Source organism: Polyodon spathula, chromosome 3, assembly GCF_017654505.1.
Source record: "Polyodon spathula isolate WHYD16114869_AA chromosome 3, ASM1765450v1, whole genome shotgun sequence".
In the NCBI taxonomy this organism is placed as follows: Eukaryota; Metazoa; Chordata; class Actinopteri; order Acipenseriformes; family Polyodontidae; genus Polyodon; species Polyodon spathula.
The window spans coordinates 67,331,144-67,354,168 of NC_054536.1; the positions used below are offsets into that span (position 1 = coordinate 67,331,144).

A 23,025-nucleotide genomic window follows, 5' to 3' on the forward strand; every position below is an offset into this window, starting at 1 on the left:
ACATTGCTTCCTGACCTCCCATCTTACCAGAGGTGTCAGAAATAAACAAATGGGGAATGTTAGTAAACTAAATAGCTTTCCTAAAGAGGTTTTCAATAAAGCAAAGCAAACAAAATAAAACTAAACACAACCCCACCCATTGGAGGGCTATCAGTCTAAATCCAACTTTTCCGATGAGTAAGAGGAAACAAAGGTGCCTGAGAGAGTTCTGGAAAGGTTCCCATGACATGCTGTTGTGGTTTGACCTAATTATCCAACTATTTTGTGCAAATGTGTGTTCATGGAGAGTAGTTCCACAGCACAGTGGTCTCTGCGTATAGGAACACCTCCTAAGAGCACACTTTGCCTAAGGGAACACGCTTGTGGTGAAACTGGTTCCTCCCATCCGCCTAAAGGAACAGGAACTTCACTTCATGCCGCCAACGGAGAATGCCCATATTTGGGTGTGAATATATGACAACTTTGTGTTAGTGCTTGTAGCTTGATAACCATAAATTTGAAATTAAAACCCAGTAGTTCAACAGAAAGGCATTAAGTAGACCTTTCTAGTGATATATAATATGTTTGGTTGTGGGATCTTATATTTTTTCACATAAGCCATGCCTCCCAAAAATATAAAAAACAGTGTAATAAATGTTAGAAAATGATTGAGTGTGAACAGCTAATCAGCTTTCAGATCTAACAGGCTTCTATTTTGTATAGATGCCCGCTGGAATTTTGAAGTGCTTAACTGTGAATTACATTTTAAAGCAGTCCGCGAATAAATACCAGCTTTTTCTGTTAACATTCTACTCTACAACTAATCTTTATAACATAAAAAGCTACATAAACATTGATACTTTCTGACACTGGTCTAGAGACAAGGAAAATCATGTATGTGACAGGACACCGTAATGAAGGCTCAATTCGCAGCTACTGGACAGCAAACCAACATGAAAGACACGATTGGTCCACAATTGTCATCTGCTGTATCCAAACACCCTGCCTCAAAACCAGCCAGTCAAACTGCCATCCTGTTTCAGTTATTTCCGCACCAGCCAATCCACTCCCTTCCAGCTTGAATGAAGCCCCGCCTCCAACAACAAGTTTCAAGCCTGACTCTATACTACACAGACAGACTATCAACTATCCTACAGTTAATTTATCTGGCAATGTCATAATAATAATGTGTGTGCCATTTTTCTATTCTAATTATGTTAGGGACTATTTTCCTCAGCGGAAGGTTCCCCAACAAAATATAACAAGTTCAAGGTAAATAGTTTTTTAAAGAGAAAATAAATAAATAAATCGTTTTCTAATAGCGATAGAGCCCTCTTGGTGCGGGCTCTACCGTGTGGTAGATGACCTTGACTTTCATTAGCTCCCTCGTCTACGGCTCGGGATGCATAACTCCAATCGTGTAACTATGTACAAAAACAATTTGAGTATGTAGTAGCTACGCAGTTTTACAAAGATTTCAAGTCAGAATTGAAATTGTTTGTTTATTTGCAGAGCTGTACAAGGTTTTGTAATGCTTGGAAGCCTAATAACAGTAATTAAAAAAAAAAAATAAATAAAAAAATTATAAAGGGGATCTCGGATGTCTGTACTGTAACTTAGTTTTTTGTCTCAATCGCCATCTCTAATAATACAAACTTCTATATTTGTTTTTAAAAATGAACAATAAGTCAGAAGTATCACAAAAACGCGTTACAAAAATTCAGTCAAACACACACACACACACACACACACACACACACACACACACACACACACATATATCACTGGTAAAGGCACTCCAAAATGAGGAACTCCCAGGTTGGCAGTCAAAAGTTTTATCACAGGTCCTGGACTAAAAGAGCATAAGAGTAAAACCTTTGCAGATAAAAACAGTTAACCAATTTAAGGCTGTTTTAAATTGAAATTGCATCAAAACATAAGATATACCTAAATTCTGAACACAATAGGAAGGTTAATATCACCAATAGAGCAGAGGTTCTTAAGCACTTATTTTTTTTAAAAAAGCTTTTTCTATTTGATATCACAGTTGGACGGCTATGCTTCAGAAACACACCATATGTCTTGAAAGTAACCATATAAAGCCTCTTTGCTGACTACGTTTATAGATTTTAGTAGGTGAAGTTCACACGGCTAGCATAGTCATTATTATCTGCTTTCCTGTAGTGTGGCTTTTGATGTGCCTTTAATTGTGGAATTATCAAATGGGAATCAATTGCAGATATTTACAGTTATCGTTAAATTTCATAAAACAAACCTGTTTCAAGAACAATGGCAATGTGCAAAATGATACAATGGGCAATGCTGATCAAATTCTGTAACTGATAAATAATAATGTAACTAAATGCTCCAGAAGAAACGAGGGTCAGTCAAAACGGCTGTGCATTTGAACCTGACTTTCTAAAGCACTGCAAAGCAACAGCTGCTGCATGTATGCAGTTCATTATTTGCTGATTTAATTAGTCTTCACTAGTCGTGCTTACAGAGCATTGTCTTTTAGAGTGTATCCTTGCTACTGCAGAAAACTTCTCTCTCTTTTAATCCCAGTCCCATTTGCTGACCCGCCACCCCTACATTGTCTAAATAGGTTTAGGAGGAGAGACCACTTTATCCCAGTTGCTGCCTTAAGTGCTTCATTTGCCTCATGCTTTTCTTTTTTCTCCCCCCCCCCCCCCCCCTCCTACCCTCTCTGCAGTTTTGAATGGTCACAGAAAATCTTCTCGGGAGAGAGAGTCCACTCTGAAACACAAAGGCAAAGAGGCCACGCCAGGGAAAGAGAGAAGCGAGAACAAGGAACAAGGCAGAGAGTCGCAGAGAACAAGCTTCTTCTACAGCAGGTGCTAACAATTTGGGAACCTCAGCCAAAGGTTCAGCTGCTAACAGCCATGCTCTCAGCAAATCGGCTCAGGAGCTCCGAAAGCAGGTAAAGCATCCATTGACCTCAAGCAGAACATACCCAGTGTTTGGGAGGGCAGCTAATGGCTCCCCTTTCTGTTTACTGTACAGTATATGTTTAGGGGTTGCTTTGCATTGTCATGAGGACTGATTTTAACCAACACGCTGTGGAGCAGAAGCACTGGAAATGATTTACTCTTTATCAAATTGTGAGTGCTGCAAATTCATTCTTGAGTGAATGCCCACCTGTGTAAAAAAAAAAAAAAAAAAATAAATAATAATAATAATAATAATAACTCCAGTCTGTAGTTCACTTCATCAAACGTTAAATTATGCTACTTCTTGATTTTGTGGTTTTGTAAAACTTTTTTTGTCTCCTTTTCAAAAAAAATAATAAAAATAAAATAAAACAGAATCGAATTACAAAATTGTATAAAATGTTTGGATAATAGACCCATGTAGTAATCTTAAGAATATATTATATTGGCTTAACCATTGCAAATATATTACAAAAGTAATAAACAACAAAGTAGAAGCCCATTAAATATCAGTGATATTTTGAAGGGTGTACTTGATGACATTTATGTATCCATGTTTTCCATAGTCCTCCCCAAAAAACAGATGACATAGTTGTGGGTGGTATTATAAACCTGATGGACACTGCTTCAGTCAATGCAATTCAATCATAAAAAAATCCTGCTGGTATAAAATCCTGCTGAAACACATAGCCACTTCAGTTTGATTAGGTACTGCCATGAACTGTAACTTGAAACACAAAGAAAAAAGTTGTTTTGACAAAATAAAAAATAAACAATATAGTTTGATAGTGTTCATGAACTCAGTGTGGTTCTAATTATTCCTCAGGTCATTAACTACCAGTCATTTTTAATAATATTTGAGATCAGCTTTTTATGTTAGAGCACTAGCTTCACGTGCTTCATACGGTCATTGAGAAGCTCTACCATTGATAATAATAATAATAATAATAATAATAATACTTATTATCAATTTAAGTGACTGTCGGGACCCTATAGTCTTGTATTCGTACATCCAAGCATGTAGGTTATGCTTGCAGCCATATTATTATTATTATTAATAATAATAATAATAATAATAATAATAATAATAATAATAATAATAATAATAATAATAATAATAATAATATAAACTTCTATATTTGTTTTTAAAAATGAACAATAAGTCAGAAGTATCACAAAAACACGTTACAAAAATTAAAAATTCTAATAACTGCATTAAACAAATATGCTTTATATGTAAACTTACCTTAAATTACATTTTCTAAAATTATTATTCATTAATGCTGAGAGTCACTTTCATCGCTGTCACTTATTAGCAGTTCATTACACTCAAGCTCCTCCTCAGCTTCAATGGGAATGACAGAGACCTGGCGTTTAATAGAGACACAGCATTTATTTACAATATTTGCCAGCAGATCTGGTGCGTATTGGAGACAGGCAATTATTTGAAGTTTTACAGTATATAGAAGTACAATTTTACATGGTTCTGTTGCTTGTTAAACGTTTCTTACTGTTGACTCCATAAAGTACCTGGCCAGTGGAAGGCTGGCTGCGTCCCACAGTACAAATCAGATTGCTATTGCACAATTACATAAGAACACAGACATAATAAAGACCTGCAATTATTCTGTAGTGAACTGCTTTCTTTAAGGCTTTATTCCACACAGTTGGAAACCTAGTGGTCTATGGTAACTCTTAACTAGAATTTATAAAGTGTAATTTAACTTGAAAATTAAGTGAACAATGAATCTCGATAGGCAAGGCAACTTAAGACATATTTATTTGCCTTTGTTCCCTTTTTCTTGCCTCCATAAATGGATTCCAATCCTAGCAACAGAGATCCAATGACTGAGGAATTACAATTTTCTAGCTGTTTTCTTTGAACATCTGTGAAAAGTATCCTGAACAGCCATCCTGTCTCTCTGTCTTCTAAACACAGCCCACTTTTGATCATATGATGGAATTAAATTCAAGCCTCCTAGATAGCTAGTAAAGTATGGGTGCACAGTACCTCATGTCCCCTGAATCAAAGTGTGTCAAAGATTTCCAGATACTGTATAAATTAGGAGCAAATTGGAGAGAAACCAAGCAGGGAGAATGGGAGAGAGTGGAACAACTCAAGATGAGCTGATGAGATCTATGGACAGTGGAACAGAGCAGGATCAGTTTCCTCATCAGGTCAATGTATGATGTTCTCCCATCACCACAGAACCTTAATCTGTGGGTAGGAAAGGAACCGTGGAGTCCTTTGTGTTCATCGCAAGCTACATTTAAAATACATTTTGACTGGATGTAAGGTGGGTCTTAGCCAAGGACGATGTACATGGCGTCATGACCAGGTGCTGGGATATTTGGCCTTATCATTGGAAGACAAGTGCAGCTTGACAAACAGGACAACTGGAAGCTGTTAGAGAATTTTCTGGCAGATGTTGGACAACGGCGTATTTTCCCACCCGAGTGTGCCACCACTAACCTTCGACCTGATATTGTCTTGTGGTCTGGATCAGCATGCCTTGTTCACCTGGTAGAGGTAAAGTTCCATGGGAGGATGCTGTGAAAGAAGAAACTTCCATACGCTCAGCTAGCTGCTGAAGCGGAACAGCGTGGATAGAGTCCAGGTTTACCCAGTGGAGGTGGGTTGTCAGAGATTTATGGCACACTCCACAACGCAGTTTCTCGGAGACATTGGATTCAGTGGTCATGAATTATGATGCATAGTGAACAACTTATCTGAAGCAGCAGAGGAGCAGCAACTGGCTCGGGTTCAAACAAAGATTCTGGTTGGGGACCTCAAGCACAGTTGAAAGAAAGCAATGTCAATGTAAAGGAAGGTAGGAAAGCTTGGCTTAGCCGAATGGGGGGCGAAGGGGATTGATTCTGGGTCGGCAAAATCACTGTCGAGCTGTCTTAAGGTGTCATGAGCTAGTCAACGAAATACCAAGGATGAAAGGTGCTCAGTACAGACGGTTGTCATGCTGACGCGCTAGGGAGGCTGCACAGAGGTTGATCCCTGGAGCCAGCATTGCAGCCTTTGTGTGTGCTGATGCGCCAGGGAGACAAAATAGGCTGATCCCTGGAGCTAGCATTGCACTTCAGCCATCAGCACCAGGCAGAAGGATATCTACATCATCAAATGGAAGGAAACACAGATGGGTCACTTTAGTTTACAGTAAAAGAAGAGCTATGTCTTAGTTGGCGAGTCCAATATCAGCATGAAGTTATAACACATACTGTCATCTAATTGAAAATTATATATATATATATATATATATATATATTAGTTTAAGCTGTAAGGACAGAAACCTGCTGTTACCCTGGGATACATGTACTGTAGGCATGTCCCTGCTTGTAATAGGAGGCCTTACTATACACGTATACAGTACAAGCTCTATTAAAACTCAGGAAGAAAATATGTATAAATATTGTTTGTTATACTTGCATTACAATAGTTTTGAATGCATTTTGAGGTAAGAGTATGTACTACGCACAAAACTAATAGTCAACTGTGTAGAGCTGATAATTTCAATCATAGAAACTAGTAGTGAAAGAAAATGTGTAATAATAATTAGTATGACAGACATCCATCTTCTTGGCACAGCAGTGACAGGGTTAATGCTTTCCTCTCCACTGGGAGACAGTGCTGTGGAACTGCAGATGTTCCATGTTAATCTGCCTGCTATCAGGCGCCTGATCCAGCAGCTGTGGTATAACAACAAATTATGTCATTTCAGCATCTCTTCCCAGTGCTTACATGCCCCAAAATTAACTTCAAAGGCATAACCCGTTGCCGGTGGCTTAGACTTCTTCGGTAAACTCGAACTGGAGGGTTAAGTAATGGTGTTAACTTATTATAGAGTGGAGCCTTGCTGCCAGTAAAAGCCTTTCCGCTGGTGAGGAGTTTTTATATAACAGTGACGTGCTTGTCTGCTAGGCTTGTGTGGCAGATTGAACAATTGCAGAAGGGGGCAAGAAGAACTCACGTGGCCATCAAAACTCTCCAGAGACTGTTCAGATGGTTTCCATGAGCCCTCTAGTGGTGAAGACAGATTAAAAAGACTAGGGCTTTGTATTAGAAATATGTGTTTAATGGCACAGTGATTGTGGCAGTTGTTTTGTCAATAAGTTGAAGGTGTGAGTCAAGCCATTCCAGTCAATTTTTTATTTGTTTGCGGGTAACATTAGAATTATTAGTATTGGATATTGAAGTGTCATTGAAGCACAATAGATACAGTAGTTTTGGAGTTGAATAATTTTGGTTCTACAGATTATTTCCAGACTCACCCAAATAGTACATTTAGTTTTTTTGAGAAAATGCGAATTTAAAATAATTAAACATGTATTTTTTGCCTGAATTAACTGTTGGGGGGGGCGACTATTTATTTTTTCCCCAGGATATTAATTGTAATTTAACGAAAAATTTATTGTATTCATACATAACATACAAGTAAAGTGATGAAAGATGCAAGACCCCACTTAACAACATCCAGTAAAGCAATTAAAATGGCTGCTTCAGTTGAGGTAGTGTGAACAGATTAAGGTACCACAAGGACACCCCCCACCCTCAAGAACATATGTTACCCTGCTTGTCAACAAGCCATTGCAGACATGAAACCCTTTTTGATTAATGTAGCCGTTGCCAGTAAAAAATCTAAACAGGTGGTACACTTTCTTGATTTTTAGCAGAATTTAAATTATATATACTCCAACAGTTTCCATTGTAGGTGCCTATCAAATGGAGCTAGAATTGGCTTAGACCAATTTTGTTTATCATAGTTTACTCTGTCAGCCAGCAGACCACCCTCTTAAAGCCTCTCAGATTTCACTAGACGTAGCGGGTACTGCCATACACTGCATTTTTTGGATATACTTGCAAACACTGTGTTGTGTCCCAACAGTTATGGGTGAGGTGGTTAATAAAAGGTTTAATCTGCTCCCAGCTTATTTTCTTTCCAGTACCATTATTCGAAAGCATGAGCTTCTACTGGCTGCAAGCAACCGAAGTACCAGTATTCTGTACAAAGGCTAACTTTATTCTTGCCTCCAAGGGCATCCTTTTTATAGCTTTTTAGATCTGAAGCCTGACCAAACAAATGTATGCATTGCCCAAATCCTTCGCACCTTATGTTTAGCTTGTTTGTTGTTGTTAAGAAGGAAGAGAGAAACACGCAAGTCATCCAGAACATTTAACTTAACAAATAAAATTGTCCGAATTGTACTTGTTCACTAATTTACTGAATTTTAGAGAACTGTTGACAGCTGTAACATGAGACCCACACTGGGGCTTTTAATTCATGGCAGTATTTCTCAAGTTGCCTTTCAAACACAAAGTAGAAAAGAGAGTCATGGCTGTTCTGTTTAATCCATAAATGTTGAATTAAGACCAAACAAAATCCCAAGCCATGTATAATAAAATGTTATGCATTGGGGAAATCTTTTCTGAATTGTGAGCAATCCCCAACTAGACTTTTACCTAAAGTTTGAATGCTTGGCAGAATAATTTTGTTGAATTCGGAACTAGGTTGCAAAGTCTTTTTTTGGAAACCTGATTTGAAGCACCTAAAGTGGAATGTTTTAAAAGGAAGGTTGTTGGTTACCACTTTTGAAACAATTTTTCAGCCTTTAAACCTACTAATTTATTACACAATTAAAGGAGATGGTTTTCCACATGATTAAGTAGCATATGTTCAGTTATCCTGATGTGGAAGATGGAAGAAATCATAAGTCTCATTGTCCGTTTCGAACTGTGAAAAAGATGTGTTAAAAGGTCTAATAGGCAGTGGGTGAAAGCACTAAGGTTTTCAAAGTAATCTAGTTTTATATTCTGCATTGTGTCTTCTGTAAGTGACAAAAAGAGTTTTCAACAATGTGTGTTCTAAAACCTTAACTCTAAAGCTTCCAGGTAGTTTTCTTTTAAGTAATACTGTCTTTTTAATTGCCTTTCCCCAAGGTTTCGAAAGTGAATGGATATACCCGGGCCTCTTCCCAAGGCACACACCCACCCAGTGCCAAAAAGACGAGAGAGTTCCAACCTTCGCCGTCCAAAACTGTGAAGTACACGGCCACCGTGACCAAGGGGCACGTCACCTACACCAAAGCAAAGCGAGAACTGGTCAAGGAAACCAAACTGAACCACAGTAAACACACAATGGTTCAACACAATAACCACCACCACCACGAAAACTCAGGAAAAGCAGAAAGTAGCAATGCAAAAACACGAAAACAGGTGCTGTTATCCAATGGGGTGCACAAGACGACGGCAAGGGGGGACTGTGTGCGTCTCAATGGGAGACTAAACGGGCGGCTATGCGCCAAGGAGAAGGGCATGCGGGTGCGGGAAGGGTTGCGCAACTCCAAGAGGCGGCTGGAGACGACAGGCCTCAGAGGGAAGCAGCTCCAGTCCAACACCAAGGCGGCCAAGCTCAATGTGCGCTCGCCTGAGACCCGCAGCAGGAAAGCCAATCTGGAGAAGGCCTTGCTGAATGGGCACATGAAGGCCCCAGAATGCCCAGAGCCCAGCTCAGAAAGGCAGAGGCCCAAAAGGGCATCAGCGAGCAGGCAGACTCCTAGCAAACAAGCACACCACAAAACGGAGAGCGTCCCCAGCGAGAACCATTCTACCTCAGAAATAGAGTCCTTCCCGCACAAACTGCCTGAGCCCAAAGCGGAGAAAGAGAAAGGGGGCAATAGCAAGTCAGGCTGGTCCTCGATTAGTGAGGCTCCAGTCTTTAGGCCAACCCACAAGCAGTTCCAGGACCCTCTGGTTTACATTGAGTCAATCCGGGAGCAGGCAGAGCCCTATGGGCTCTTCAGGGTGGTTCCCCCGCAGGACTGGCGGCCAGAGTGCAAACTGAGCGATGAGATGCGCTTCGTCACCCAGGTGCAGCACATTCACAAGCTGGGCAGACGCTGGGGGCCCAATGTGCAGCGGCTGGCCTGTATCAAAAAGCACCTCAAATCTCAGGGCATTGCCATGGAGGAGCCCCCACTCATAGGTAAGGCAGCGGCTGTCTTCCATTTTCCACCCACTAAATAAGTATTATGTTGTGTCCATTACATTAATGTCACAAGAAATACTGTTGCTCATTTCTTTGACTTTTTTAGATTGAGGATGTGAAATGTAAATCACTTGCTGGTTTGTTTTTACAGTGCAAAAATATACATGTATTAATAAATAAATAAATCCATTAGGCACGTGAAACTGTTATTTTCTTACCGATTCAACACTGAGATATTTATGCCACTTAACATTTCTTCCTAATTGATACTTGTTCTATAACGAGATTCAATTGATTAATTTGATAATTGGGTTTGGTTGTTATTCTTTTGTTACACCTAATTCAAACAGTTAATGTTAGTATCTTACATTGTGAGTTCCTCTGAGTTTGAGTTTGAAATCCAACTTACTGCTCACCATGCCCCAGTGACCCCTGTAGTCTGGCCGGGCGCCTGCGGGCTTGCCTTTAAGCTGCCCAGAGCTGCGTTGTCCTCCGACGCTGTAGCTCTGAGGGAGCTGCACGGCGAGTCTGCCGTGTGGGGGGGAAAAAAATAAGTGTTCTGACTTTGGTTACGTTGACAAATCCAGTTTTCTGTGGTTTCGCGAATCAACAATATATCTGCCCCACCACAACGAAGCCGCACAGCAACTTTGTTACAAGATTCGTAGAATTAAATTAAAAGTTCAGATGTTTTTAAATAGAATTTAGATTTGATATTGATTAGGAGCCGTTTGAATACATGTTTTTTTTTTTTCTGTGTATAAATAATGTAGCAGTTTGAGTAACTGCTGATTAGTTGCTCTACAAAAAAATTGCAAAACATACGTAGCAAATTGTAGGTTTAGTAGAATCAGTGGGTGTGCAATCTGCATTTCACCGCACATATGATTATAGCTTTTGACACTTCCTCAAGAGTGTAACTTTCTATCTGGATATGAAATGAACAGTTCAGTGTAAATGACATGGTAACAGGTAATGTGGCTCCAGGCGAGCAGGCAGGACATTGAGGCTGAAGATTATTCTTGGAAACTAGCCTGCCAATTGCTGCATCATTTGGAAATGATGACCTATGACCATAATTCTGCACCACAATGGGTAATTTCCTTTTATGATTGAAGCCATTGAGTTCTCATCTGTGTATTTAAATATAATTTTTAAAACCAGAAAAATAGTTTTCATTTCCTTCCGTAAGGTTAGCAGTGTTCTGGTGCGACATGGTTATTCTCACTGTCTGAGAATCAGAAGACCTCACCTTCTGTTTTCAGATTGTCCAAAATTTGTCTAAACATTTAGATGTTATCAGAAATATGCATGTGAAATGTAATACTAGTATTTATACAGTAGTACTGTAATTATACAACAGTTATTTTATCCATGTTTATTCATAATCTATTCAATATATGCATTAGTGTTGTGACACTACATGTTTACAGTCTTGACATTTATTTGGAACTCTTAGGATTTCTTATGCTTTTTGCTTCTTTATCACTTGCTGTTTGGCTTCAGATGTTAGTGAATATTAAAATCATACAACTCCTTGTGTTTAATTTAGGTCTGCGCATGTAGAGAAGAATATTTTTTAAATGAAATTTGCATAAGCAAACAGAATTTGACTTTGATTTCCCAATTGCAAGAGATTCGGTAACAGTGTAATATTTATTACCTAAAGTACAAGCATCTTTTAATGTATTAAAATGACATTGTCAAACAAATGGTGCTTGAGTAATACCTAATAATAAAACAGTTTGAATAATAAATGCAAGACAAGTTTTATGTGTGTCATTATCAAGCTCTAAAAGCTTTATAGGAAAATAAAAAGGGAAACTGGCATGCCGTCCTTCCCCATTTTAGTTTTTTTGGTGGATTTGTGTCCAAATGAACAGATCACTGAAGTATATGGTACACTTTTTCACAGCCATTCGTCTAATCTCTTGGGAGGCCGTGGACGTGAATACCATTTCAAAAATGTATATATTCAGAAAATTATAATCTTTAGGAGATACCAAATTGTTATTGGATTAGCCATTGCAACTGTACAAGACCTTTGCCATTTATTTGTAAAACATAAAGAAAATAGATTACATACTGTATTGCTTCAAATTTCCCACCCTCAATTTTAAGAAAAAATAAAACTTCAAACAAATATGTATTTATAAAGATACAACCTCAATTACACTCATTACAGTCATGTGCTGCTTCGCATTTGCTGTGGTGATTACTCATCTGTTTTTCTACCAATTTGTGAACTGAGGTATTGCTTGGCATGTCAAAAATACGGGTGGCTGATTAGCATTTCCTATCTGTCCAAGCTGGTACTGTTTGTTAGAAAATCTGAAATTCTAGAAACTTCTCTTCGAATTCCTCAGGAAGCTAATTGCGCTTCTTTGAAAATGTCACGGATGATTCAAGATCAGACAGTAACGTTTTGGTTCGCCTTTTCTTGGCAGTCGGTCACATTGCTGTTCGTGTGTGCTTGGGTAGTCATGTCTTTTGTTGGTGATTTTTAATGCACGCATTTACTGTACTGTACTTGAATTTAAGATGCAGGGTATGTTTGAGAAACAAAAATGGTTGGCTCCTGAGTGGCGCATCTGGTAAAGGCACTCCCACCGGAGTGCAGGATGCGCCCTATAGCTTTGAGATCGTCAGTTCGAACCCAAGCTATGCCACGGCTGACCGAGGACGGGAGTTTCCAGCGGGTGACGCACAATTGGCTAAGCGCTGCCCAGGTGGGGTAGTGGTTAGGTCGGCTGGGGAGTCCTTGGCTCTCTGCACACCAGCGATCCATGTAGCTCGCTGGGTGCCTGCAGGTTGGCCTGTATGCAATTAAGAACTGTGTTAACGCTGTAAGTTCTGATATGGCTGCACGGCGGGCTTGCAGAGTAAAAAAAATAAAAAATAAATACATTTAAAAAGTGTATCTTAAATTTGAAGGAAAGCTATGAAATCAAAGTCAAGTAGACCAACATTTTGGCTACAGCCATTCTTAAAGCATTTGACAAAACGTTTTGTGTATACTGTAAGTTGACCATAAGTTTGTGTGAACTGTACCACAAAAGTGAATATAGAGGCCTGACTTCTTTCTTCTCTCCCCCCTCCCCCTCTTTAGGAGGCTGTGAGCTGGACCTGGCCCGCTTTTTCCAGCTGATCAACGACATGGGCGGCATGCAGCAGGTGACGGACCTCAAGAAGTGGAACAAGCTGGCGGACATGCTGCGCATTCCCAAGTCTGCCCAGGACCGACTGGCCAAACTGCAGGAGGCTTACTGCCAGTACCTGCTGTCATATGACTCTCTGTCCCCCGAGGAGCACAGGCAGCTGGAGAAGGAGGTCCTGGCTGAGAAGGAGAACCTGGAGAAGAGGAAGGGCCCCCTGGAGGGACACTCTGAGAACACTCACTATTCCCAATCGCTGCCCAGGTTTGAGCCCAAAAACGGACTCATCAACGGCGTGGTGCACAAGAATGGCTTTCGCAATAACCTGAAAGAGCTGGACACTCAGTTGAAAACAGGCCGACGGCGACTGTTTGCTCAGGAAAAGAAAGAGAATGATAAAGATAATGGAGTTCTAAGTGACCAGCACAAATGTATATATAAGGTAGGTGCTGTAACTATGTACTATACTGTATGTTATTTTCAGTATTTGCAAGATGCATTTTATTTTATATAAAAGGACAGTGCTGGTAAGATGGGGGCAGGAATTTAAGCTAAATACCAATGCTTTTAAGCAGATAACATTACTGAGAATTAAAGGCTTTAAATCCACTTTTTTTGTCACTTCTTAGCTTTATTACTGGTAATTAATTCTGTTTGGCCTGAAACGCTTGGTTGTTCATTTGCTTTATCAACTGCTGCTGTTGGTCACATGGTATAATTCAATCAATCCATTTTTTTTATATAGTGCCTTTCATAGTGAACCACCATCACAAAGCGCTTTACAAGATGTAGTAACAGCAAGAAAATCCATAATACTTTAAATACAGAAAAATGCATAATACATGATATACAGTAAATGCGTATCATTAATTATGTCACCTTGCACGTATACGTACTATTATCGTATGATGTAGTTTGTCATCATCTACATCAAACAGTAGCAGCTGGAGTACCATTTGAGTATGTTTGAACTACAACACATGAAGTGAATAGGTACCTCGAAGTACCTCTAGCATGAACTTGAGATGTCTGTATGTACATGTTAACTTAAATTAAAATATATATATATATATAATATATATATATATATATATATAAGATATATATATATAGAATTCTTAGAATCAGATCTTAAGCAGCAGAAAAGGGGGACTAGTGATGTTGCTAATGAAAACTTCTGTCAGCTCTCAGTTTAAGTCGACAAGTGCTTCAACAAGAGGTTTTGTCATCTTAAGAATATAAAGTAGGTACTGCATGATGTAGTATTATGATAAGGAGCTCCCTTACTATGCCTTGCATAGAATTTTACTTTAGAAGAGGCATGATACTGGGTGCCTGATCACTATTTAATAAATAAATACATTTTATATGTGTACTATAAGTACAGTACCGTGAAAAATAATTAGCCCCCTGTCTGATTTTCTGCATTTTTCATATTGAATTTGGTCACATCTTTTTGTGGGTTTTTTTCATTTGTTTGGTGTGCAAGGTAATCGAACATGCAGTCTTCAGGTGTGAAAAAGTTATTGTCCCCCTAGTTAACTCAACCCAATTAAAGGTATAATTATGGTTAGCTATTTGAATACTTTGGTTAACAATCTGGCCTGATTTGGGCCAGCCCTGCCCAATATAAATCTGACTAACTTTGGCCCTTACCGTCAGTGAAGTTGTCAGCACACAGGTTCTAGAGGCACATCATGCCATGATCAAAAGAAATTCCTGTAGACCTCCGGAAAAAGTTGTTGTTGCCTATCAGTCTGGAAAGGGTTACAAAGCCAATTCTAAGGCTCTGGGGCTCCATCAAACCACAGTCAGAGCCATATTGTCCAAATGGAGAAAGTTTGGGACAGCAGTGGATCTTCCCAGGAGTGGCCGTCCTGCTAAAATCTCTTCAAGAGCAAGGCGTAAAATCATCCAGGAAGTCACAAAAAACCCTAGAACAACATCCAGGGATCTGCAGGCCTCTCTCGCCTTGGCTAAGGTCAGTGTTCATGACTCCACCATCAGAAAGACACTGGGCAAAAATGGGATTCAAGGCAGAGTAGCAAGGCGGAAACCATTGCTCAATAAGAAGAACATGAATGCTCGTCTCATGTTTGCCAAAAAGCACCTGGATGATCCTCAAGAGTTCTGGAACAATATTCTATGGACAGATGAGTCAAAAGTGGAACCTTTTGGCCAACATGGGCCCTGTTATGTCTGGCGAAAACCAAACACTGCATTCCACAGTATGAATGGTGGTGGTAGTGTCATGATTTGGGGATGCTTTGCTGCATCAGGACCTGGACGACTTGCCATCATTGAAGGAACCATGAATTCTGCTCTGTATCAGAGAATTCTACAGGAGAATGCCAGGTCATCCGTCCATGAGCTGAAGCACAGCTGGGTCATGCAGCAAGACAATGATCAGAAACACACAAGCAAGTCTACATCAGAATGGTTGAAGAACAAGAAATTTAAAGTTTTGGAATGGCCTAGTTAAAGTCCAGACCTAAACCCCATTGAGATGCTGTGGCAGGACCTGAAACGAGCAGTTTATGCTCGAAAACCCACAATTGTTACTGAGTTGAAGCAGATCTGCATGAAGGAGTGGGCCAAAATTTCTCCACGGCGCTGTAAGAAGACTGATCAATAACTACTGCAAGCATTTGATTGTTGCTGGTGTAACCAGTTATTGAGTCTAAGGGGGCGATTTACTTTTTCACACGCATTGCATAACTTTCTTTAATAAATAAATAAGTGACAAAATTTTGTGTTATTTGTTCACTCAGGGTCCCTTTTATCTAATATTAGATTTTGGTTGAACATTCAGTGTCAAAAATACGCAAAAATGCAGAAAATCAGACAGGGGGTAAATACTTTTTCATGGTGCTGTACATATACAGTGCCTATAGAAAGTCTACACTCCCTTGAACTTTTTTCACATTTTGTTTTGTTGGTGCCTCAGCGTTTCATGCATTTAAATGATGATTTTTTTCCACTTTGTTAAGGGAAAAATACAAAACTGAAAGATCATTATTGGATAAGTCTTAATACTTGGTTGAAGCACCTTTGGTAGCAATTACATCTGTGAGTCTGTTGGGATAGGTCTCTACCAACTTTGCACACCTAGATTTGGCAGTATTTGACCATTCTTTACAAAACTGATCAAGTTCCTTGGGCAGCGTTGATGGACAGCAGTCTTCAAGTCATGCCACACATTTTCGATTGGATTTAGGTCGGGGATCTGACTGGGCCACTCAAGGACATTTACCTTTTTATTCCTTAGTCACTCCAGTGTAGCTTTGGGTCGTTGTCATGCTGAAAGGTGAACTTCCGTCCCAGTTTCAGCTTTCTTGCAGAGGGCAACAGGACTTCTTTGTACTTTGCACCATCAATTTTCCCCTCTGTCTTGACAAGCTTCCCAGTCCCTGCTGAAGAGAAGCATCCCCATAACATGATGCTGCCACCATTGTGCACCTTAGAGCTTAAAGGCCAAGCTTTTCTAACAGAAGTGAAATATTGTCTTGCTTGTGACCACACCCTCAGTAGTAATAGCCGTTTTTGTGGATTTTTAAAATCTGTAACTGCCTGTTTTGCTACACCCCCTATTATGAAACTGTATGCAGAAAGTCCTACAAGGTGACCACAGAATGCAGAGTAGTTGAAACACACCTGTAATGCAATGATCCTAATGCTAACATTTGTTGCTTTGCAGGGAAGATCGGTATCGTTAACTACATTCTACAGAACAGCCAGAAACACCATGAACATGTGCTTTAACAAGGAGCCAGGGGTAGCTGATGTTGAGGTAAGCAGGCAATAAACATTCTCCCATTCTTTCCTCTTTCAATTACAACTAGGGGTGAACTGAATCCAGGTTTTTGGGGCTCGGCCAAGTACCGAATCCATCTGGAGATTCGGCCGAATACCGAATCTACTGAAACTGTTGAATGAAAAGCAGACTGGCAGCTACTAACAAGGGATGCTCACAATCTGTAGTTTTGAGCCTTTTCGTTAATAGTATTTTTATTACCAAATGGAAATATATCCCTGAGTAAGATTTCAGTTTGAAACAATTTACCGCTAGCCCCCCTCCCCCCACAACAAAAACGTCAAAATACAGAACCGTTTACTTTTACCTTTTACAAGAAAGGAGAGCTGCATCTATGTCATAACCCTCAGTTTTCTTTAATGACGTTTCAACCTGTGTCACCTGATCTGAGATTGAAGGCTATGAGAAAAAAATGACCGTGATGAGTGACCTGAATCTCCCTGCAAAATAAAACCCACGTTGCTTTAAATGCACTGTGTGTGTTATACATATCAAATATAAAAAAATATTTTAATAAAACACAGCAGTTCCTAAATGGTTCAACTTGTATTGGCACATTACAAAAATTTAATTTAATTTACTAAAGCATATGTACAACAACGTCTTGCACGTCTGCCAGTTGTAAAATTATACAAAATGTATGTTTCTGTGCACCGATTTAGTTTTTTCTGTCAGTATAATCTCTAGGAGACTTCTCAGACAAAGCAACAAAGCACAAAGGCCACAACATTTGCCATTACTATATATTACAGGTTTACTGCATAACTTTACGAACTTTAGAGGTGATGCAACCAGTGATTTTAGCAATGGGCAGGATTGGACCTAATGCTTCGAGCTATTCATACTGTGCACACGTGTATTCTGTGACTCCCATACAGGAAAAATTAACCCTTTCCTGCTAAATGTGTCTGTGACAATGAAATTGACTACCATATGGAGGTCATGTGACTTGTGAAGTTACAGCTGCATGGTGATGGTGCAGTATATACAGTTGTTGTCTTAATGTTTTTGTATTTTCTGATTTTCTGAATTGTGTTACCAGCCTTGTCGAGTAAAAGTTAACCCTTTCACTGACGCATTGATCAGTGATACAGACCACATGGTTTGATGTAGGTCTTTGTTGATAGAATCAAAACTGTGTACCAATTATGCAGTTCCTTTGCAGGTGGTGTCCAGTGAACATTAGTTTGTTTAACTGATGGTCTCTTTCTGATTGCAGCAAGAGTACTGGAGGATAGTGGAGCAGAAGGATTGTCATGTGGCAGTGCACCATGGGAAAGTGGACACAAACACACATGGAAGTGGCTTCCCTGTGGGCAAGTCAGAGCCATTTTCAAAGTAAGGTTCCATACAAGGCAAATTTACATGAAAAAGACATCCATATTACATATTAATTTCAAACAAGAGGGGAGGTTTTACTGTTTATTGTTGCGCTTAAAATGTATTGCAAATAACAAGTTATGAAGTTACATTTGTTTTATTTACCTGTTATGTTTAACAGGTAAGTAAAACATCCTGGAGGAATCACAAGGACATTGCATGTGTATTAAAGTATTTGTTTTGTTTTTTCCTCCCCAACAGGCATGGATGGAACCTCACAGTCCTTCCCAATAATTCAGGATCTATCTTGCGACATCTTGGTGCTGTACCTGGTAAGACTACCTATACTTTACCCCCATAGGGGAAGCATATTCAGAGCGCAGCGGGACATGGAGGATTCGCCAGTATGTACGTACATATGTATGTCATGCTTTAATTTATATCTATGTCTTCCTGAGTAACTCATCCAGTACAGAGACTTGGTAAAGACATTCCTTTGCACAAGTTTGAGGTTGAGAATTATGGTGACTCCTGCCCTGTAATTGGTTGGGTTATAAGCTTGAACAAGTTTCCATCCAGATTTGTGTTGCAAAAAAAATAAATAAATAAATAAACAAATAAATCATTCCGCACTGTGACTAAAATTTGATAATTTTCCAATTGAACATTTTACATATATTACACAGACTGTTAATGGATAGGTCATGGTGACCTACGTCTTCACAGTACTGACATCTGGTGGACTGATGCATCTAGTGTTGATGAAACTGTGTGGCCTAAAACTTAAGACAAACTAAGGGCAGTGTGTGTACTAAATAATTGTTTTCGCCCTGCTTGGTATTGATTGCTTATGAATGTTGCTGAAATATTAAGTGATATGCACAAAAAAAATCTTTCATGATACAAAACCTTGGAATAACATTTCAAGCCTAGGATCTACAGTAAGATTTCAAACGGACCATAAACAAGCCTTTTTCTTTTTCCTCAGTTCCACTCTGAGTGAAACTGAGCCTCTCGACTGTTCCGCATTGCACGGGACATCCTCCTTTAGAACTTAAAATTTATCTTCAGCCCCAAAGGGACCGTTTTGTAAATCTTGCTTTGACTTGCGGTAATTACAGCCATGTGTCCCTTCATTTAAAGGCCAGCACCCCTCATTTAAACTGCTGGTAGGCGAGAGGAATGTTGGCAGATCTTATGAATGCAGTGCAATCTAAAGTAGCCGTGAGGCGGCACTTTTTCTCTAAAAAAAGAAAGCGCTTGGAAATGGGTCGAGGGTTGGACGCTTTTTGCACAGTACATGGTAGAACCTAACCCTATGGTATGAACACCACTAACTGTAGAACCTCCAACTTAAAACAAGTATCATACACTCAAACTCAAATGGCAAGGCTAAAACCTGCTGCAGCATTGCTTACCAAGGGGAAGGTGACAAATAAAGTAAAATAAATACTGTATTCCTTCGAATTTAAGAGGCAGACCAAATTTCCCACCCTCAGTTTGAGGAAAAATAAAACATCAAATACGCATTTAGAAAGGTACAACCTCGGTTACACATATGGAGGCAGTTTGCGGCCGTCTGCCCTCACACAGAACATTACAGTTATGTGCTGATTCGCATTTGCTGCCGCGATTACTCACACCTGTTTTTCTACCAGTTTGCAAACTGTGGTATTGCTTGGCATGTTGAAAAAATCCGGGGGTCTGATAAGCATTTCAGGTCTGTCCAAGCTGGTACTGTTTGTTGGTAACGCTGAAATTGCAAAAACTTCTCTTGGAGTTCCTCAGGAAGCCGATGATGGTTCTTTGAAAATGGCTGTCTGTATGTCACGGATGATTAGAGATCGGGCAGTAACATTTTGGTTCATCTTTTCTCGGCAGTAAGTGAGACACAAATGTACTGTGTGTATTCTAGTTGGTTTGTTTTCTTTTTGTAGGAGTGACCATTCCCTGGCTGAACATTGGCATGGTCTTTTCTACCTCATGCTGGTCTCGGGACCAAAACTGCCTTCCATACATTGATTATTCACACACTGGTGCTGATTGCATTTGGTATGTATACCTGTGATTCATTATCCTTTAGCTGCTGCCGAGGCAGATGTTACTGAGTCTTATCTTGTTTTATATGTATAGCTGGATAAATAGCGCTATGGCTAAAGGTTTTGCAATACTCTAGAAGTTAAAGGGTACATGTTCCCATGTGCTGCTATCTTGAGGCAGGGAATGCAATTTAAAAATGAAAGTGGTCAAAATGTGAAAAATAATTAAAAAATAAAACAATACACACACCTTACGTAAACAGTTGTAGCAACACACGGGAACATATAACACGGTAAAATAAAAAGGTCCTTTTGATGTTTTATTTAGCATCATGTAATCAAAGAAACTACAAAGTGATATCACAAGTGTGTACCGGAAGCCATAATAGTAGCACAGTATTTCATGTTAGACATACATTTTTTTTTTTTTTTTTTTAAAAATTCAACACTCTGAACAAAATTGATATTTCGAAATCTGTTTTGAGTTAAGTATATGGAAAACTACAAAGCAGTATGTAATTAAATATGTTAATATAACATTATTTAGCAGGTCTCATTCAAATTTATGAAGCTAAATTAGATAGTATTCTATAGAGTGATGCCAAGCTTTTGGACACAGCTGTATAAATGGGAAAAAAAAAAAGGAAAAACCTCAAAGGTGTTGCACCAAATGATGAAATTCCTATAACCCTACTGAGCAGGATACATTAAGAAGGACCCCTAGGAGTGAAGACCTCCCCTGGATCACCACCTATGTAGGATAGTATGATGTCCATGGATCTGATTAGCACCAGTGTTCTGGGCTTGCTACAAGGGTGCATTAAAATAAAGTGTAGGATTGGCCTTCAAGGCATGTTGGTCTATTCCTATATATCTTTCTATGTTATCTGTGGTTCCCTCACTGTCTCTCAAGATTTCTTATCCTTGGACACTGGGGGGATAGAGGCACTTGTACTTCTGTTCATCTGTATGTTAAATACTCACTTTGAGCAATAGCCATATACATTCATCCAGTTGTATGAAACTTGGTAGGGAGTCCGAGCCCAAGTGGCTATCAGTCTCGGTCATGGTGACATACTTTCAGTATGCATGATTTCTGGTCTCTAGAACCACTTGCCCTAACTAATGGGACATTGTTTCTACAGTAGACCAGTGTTTTATAATCTGTAATGTGAATGCATATTATGGTGACTTTTAGGTGACTGACGTTTGCAATGTTGTATTTATGTATGTCAAATCTCCATTTATTTAAATTATTGGTTTAGTGATATACAGTTTGTGTGTACAATCCAGATAATTGATCTGTTGTCTACATAAATGAGTAGAGCACTTTAAATTGAAAGTTCATTCATGTTTGCTTTTCATTGAGAGAGTTCACCCCCATGATTTTATTATGATCGCCCTGCTAGGTTTCTGCTGTCTTGGCGTAACACCTTCGACGTGCACCTTTTGTACACCTTGTTCTGTGCTACCAATTTAATTTTTATATTTTTAAATCCTGAGAAGTACAAGAGACTTATTTTCTGTTTTATAAACCTTCTTGCACAAGTATAGCCAACTTACAAGATTACTTGATTCAACCAATGAACTGCTAGCACTGGGTTCCTATAAAAGTGGTGATCATGTTTTTTTTTTTTAGTTATGTTTCAGTCTACCATCTGAAAGATGGTCTTATAGATCTCATGGTATGTATATGTTGTGTCTGTCAAATTATTCTACATCAGTTGCAATATATTGATCAAACACAATATATTGATCAAGTACATACAGTGTAATTAAAACAGGACGGGGGATGGATAAACTATCCCAAGACAATCATCGTTGCCTGTGGCAATTTTTTTTTCATAGATATAGAAAACTAGATATCATGAATTATATCATCAAGCAAGATAATTGTCAGTAATGTATTTTTGTGTAATTTATTTACACAGGTAGCACCACTAGTTGAAGCTGTGGCTTAGTTTTGCTCCAATAAAAGTGTGAACTAGACCCGAGGTCAATTCTAATTACAACATCATTGTTCTTTTAAATTGCAATTACAATTATAATGCTATTGTGTTTAAATGCAATTAGTTACAATTATGCTGCAGGAATTACAATTACACTAAAAAGTAACAAACAACTACACACTAACATGTTTACTCCATGTATTCTAAATAACCCAGCAGCAATCACAGGTGCAAATACAGAAACATACTATATCACTTAATTTATTTTATTTTTTCAAACAAATGGGGGTCGCCAAAAGTGGTTGAAAATGCAAGAATAACGATAGAATGACAAATGAATGCATAATTGAACTGTAATCAATGATATGGTATAGTTGCAATTACGCAGGTGTGCCAGGGTTTAACCACAATTGCATTGTAACTGCAGTTAATTCCGAATGGAACAATTACACTTGCCATTGACCCTCAGTCTGGTGTTAACAGACCCTCTTTGAACATTCCATACCGTACGATTCTAAATCCTCTTTGCCACTTAGTGGTACTGCTGCAGTAAAGAGAGGAGGGCAGAGCATTGACACTGGTCAAATGGATGCCACAGAAAATGGACAACACAATGAATGGTAGTCCATGCTGAGCACTAACCCTTCTTATACTGCCCCTGTTGCATTTGGTCTACAATCTGGTTGCTCATTACCTGTTGCCGCTACTTACTGCTTTGATTGCCCTGTATTTGATATAGCAGCAGTGTTAAGTAGAAGTTGAGATGTTCTACAAAAAAAAAACACAAATAAAATTGTAATTGCAAGTCACGTAACATTATTTT

At 39.0% G+C, this 23,025-nt stretch overlaps 1 protein-coding gene across 1 annotated transcript in view; it reads left to right on the top strand.

The window, feature by feature from the left end:
- LOC121313339 (protein Jumonji-like) overlaps positions 1 to 23,025 on the top strand; it is a 156,445-nt gene that overhangs the window by 117,913 nt on the left and 15,507 nt on the right. The window contains 8 exon segments of the mRNA XM_041245751.1: positions 2,693 to 2,787; positions 2,789 to 2,920; positions 8,878 to 9,922; positions 13,035 to 13,522; positions 16,778 to 16,870; positions 18,114 to 18,232; positions 18,476 to 18,546; positions 20,152 to 20,266. Of these exon segments, the coding sequence (XP_041101685.1) occupies positions 2,693 to 2,787; positions 2,789 to 2,920; positions 8,878 to 9,922; positions 13,035 to 13,522; positions 16,778 to 16,870; positions 18,114 to 18,232; positions 18,476 to 18,546; positions 20,152 to 20,266 (2,158 nt within the window).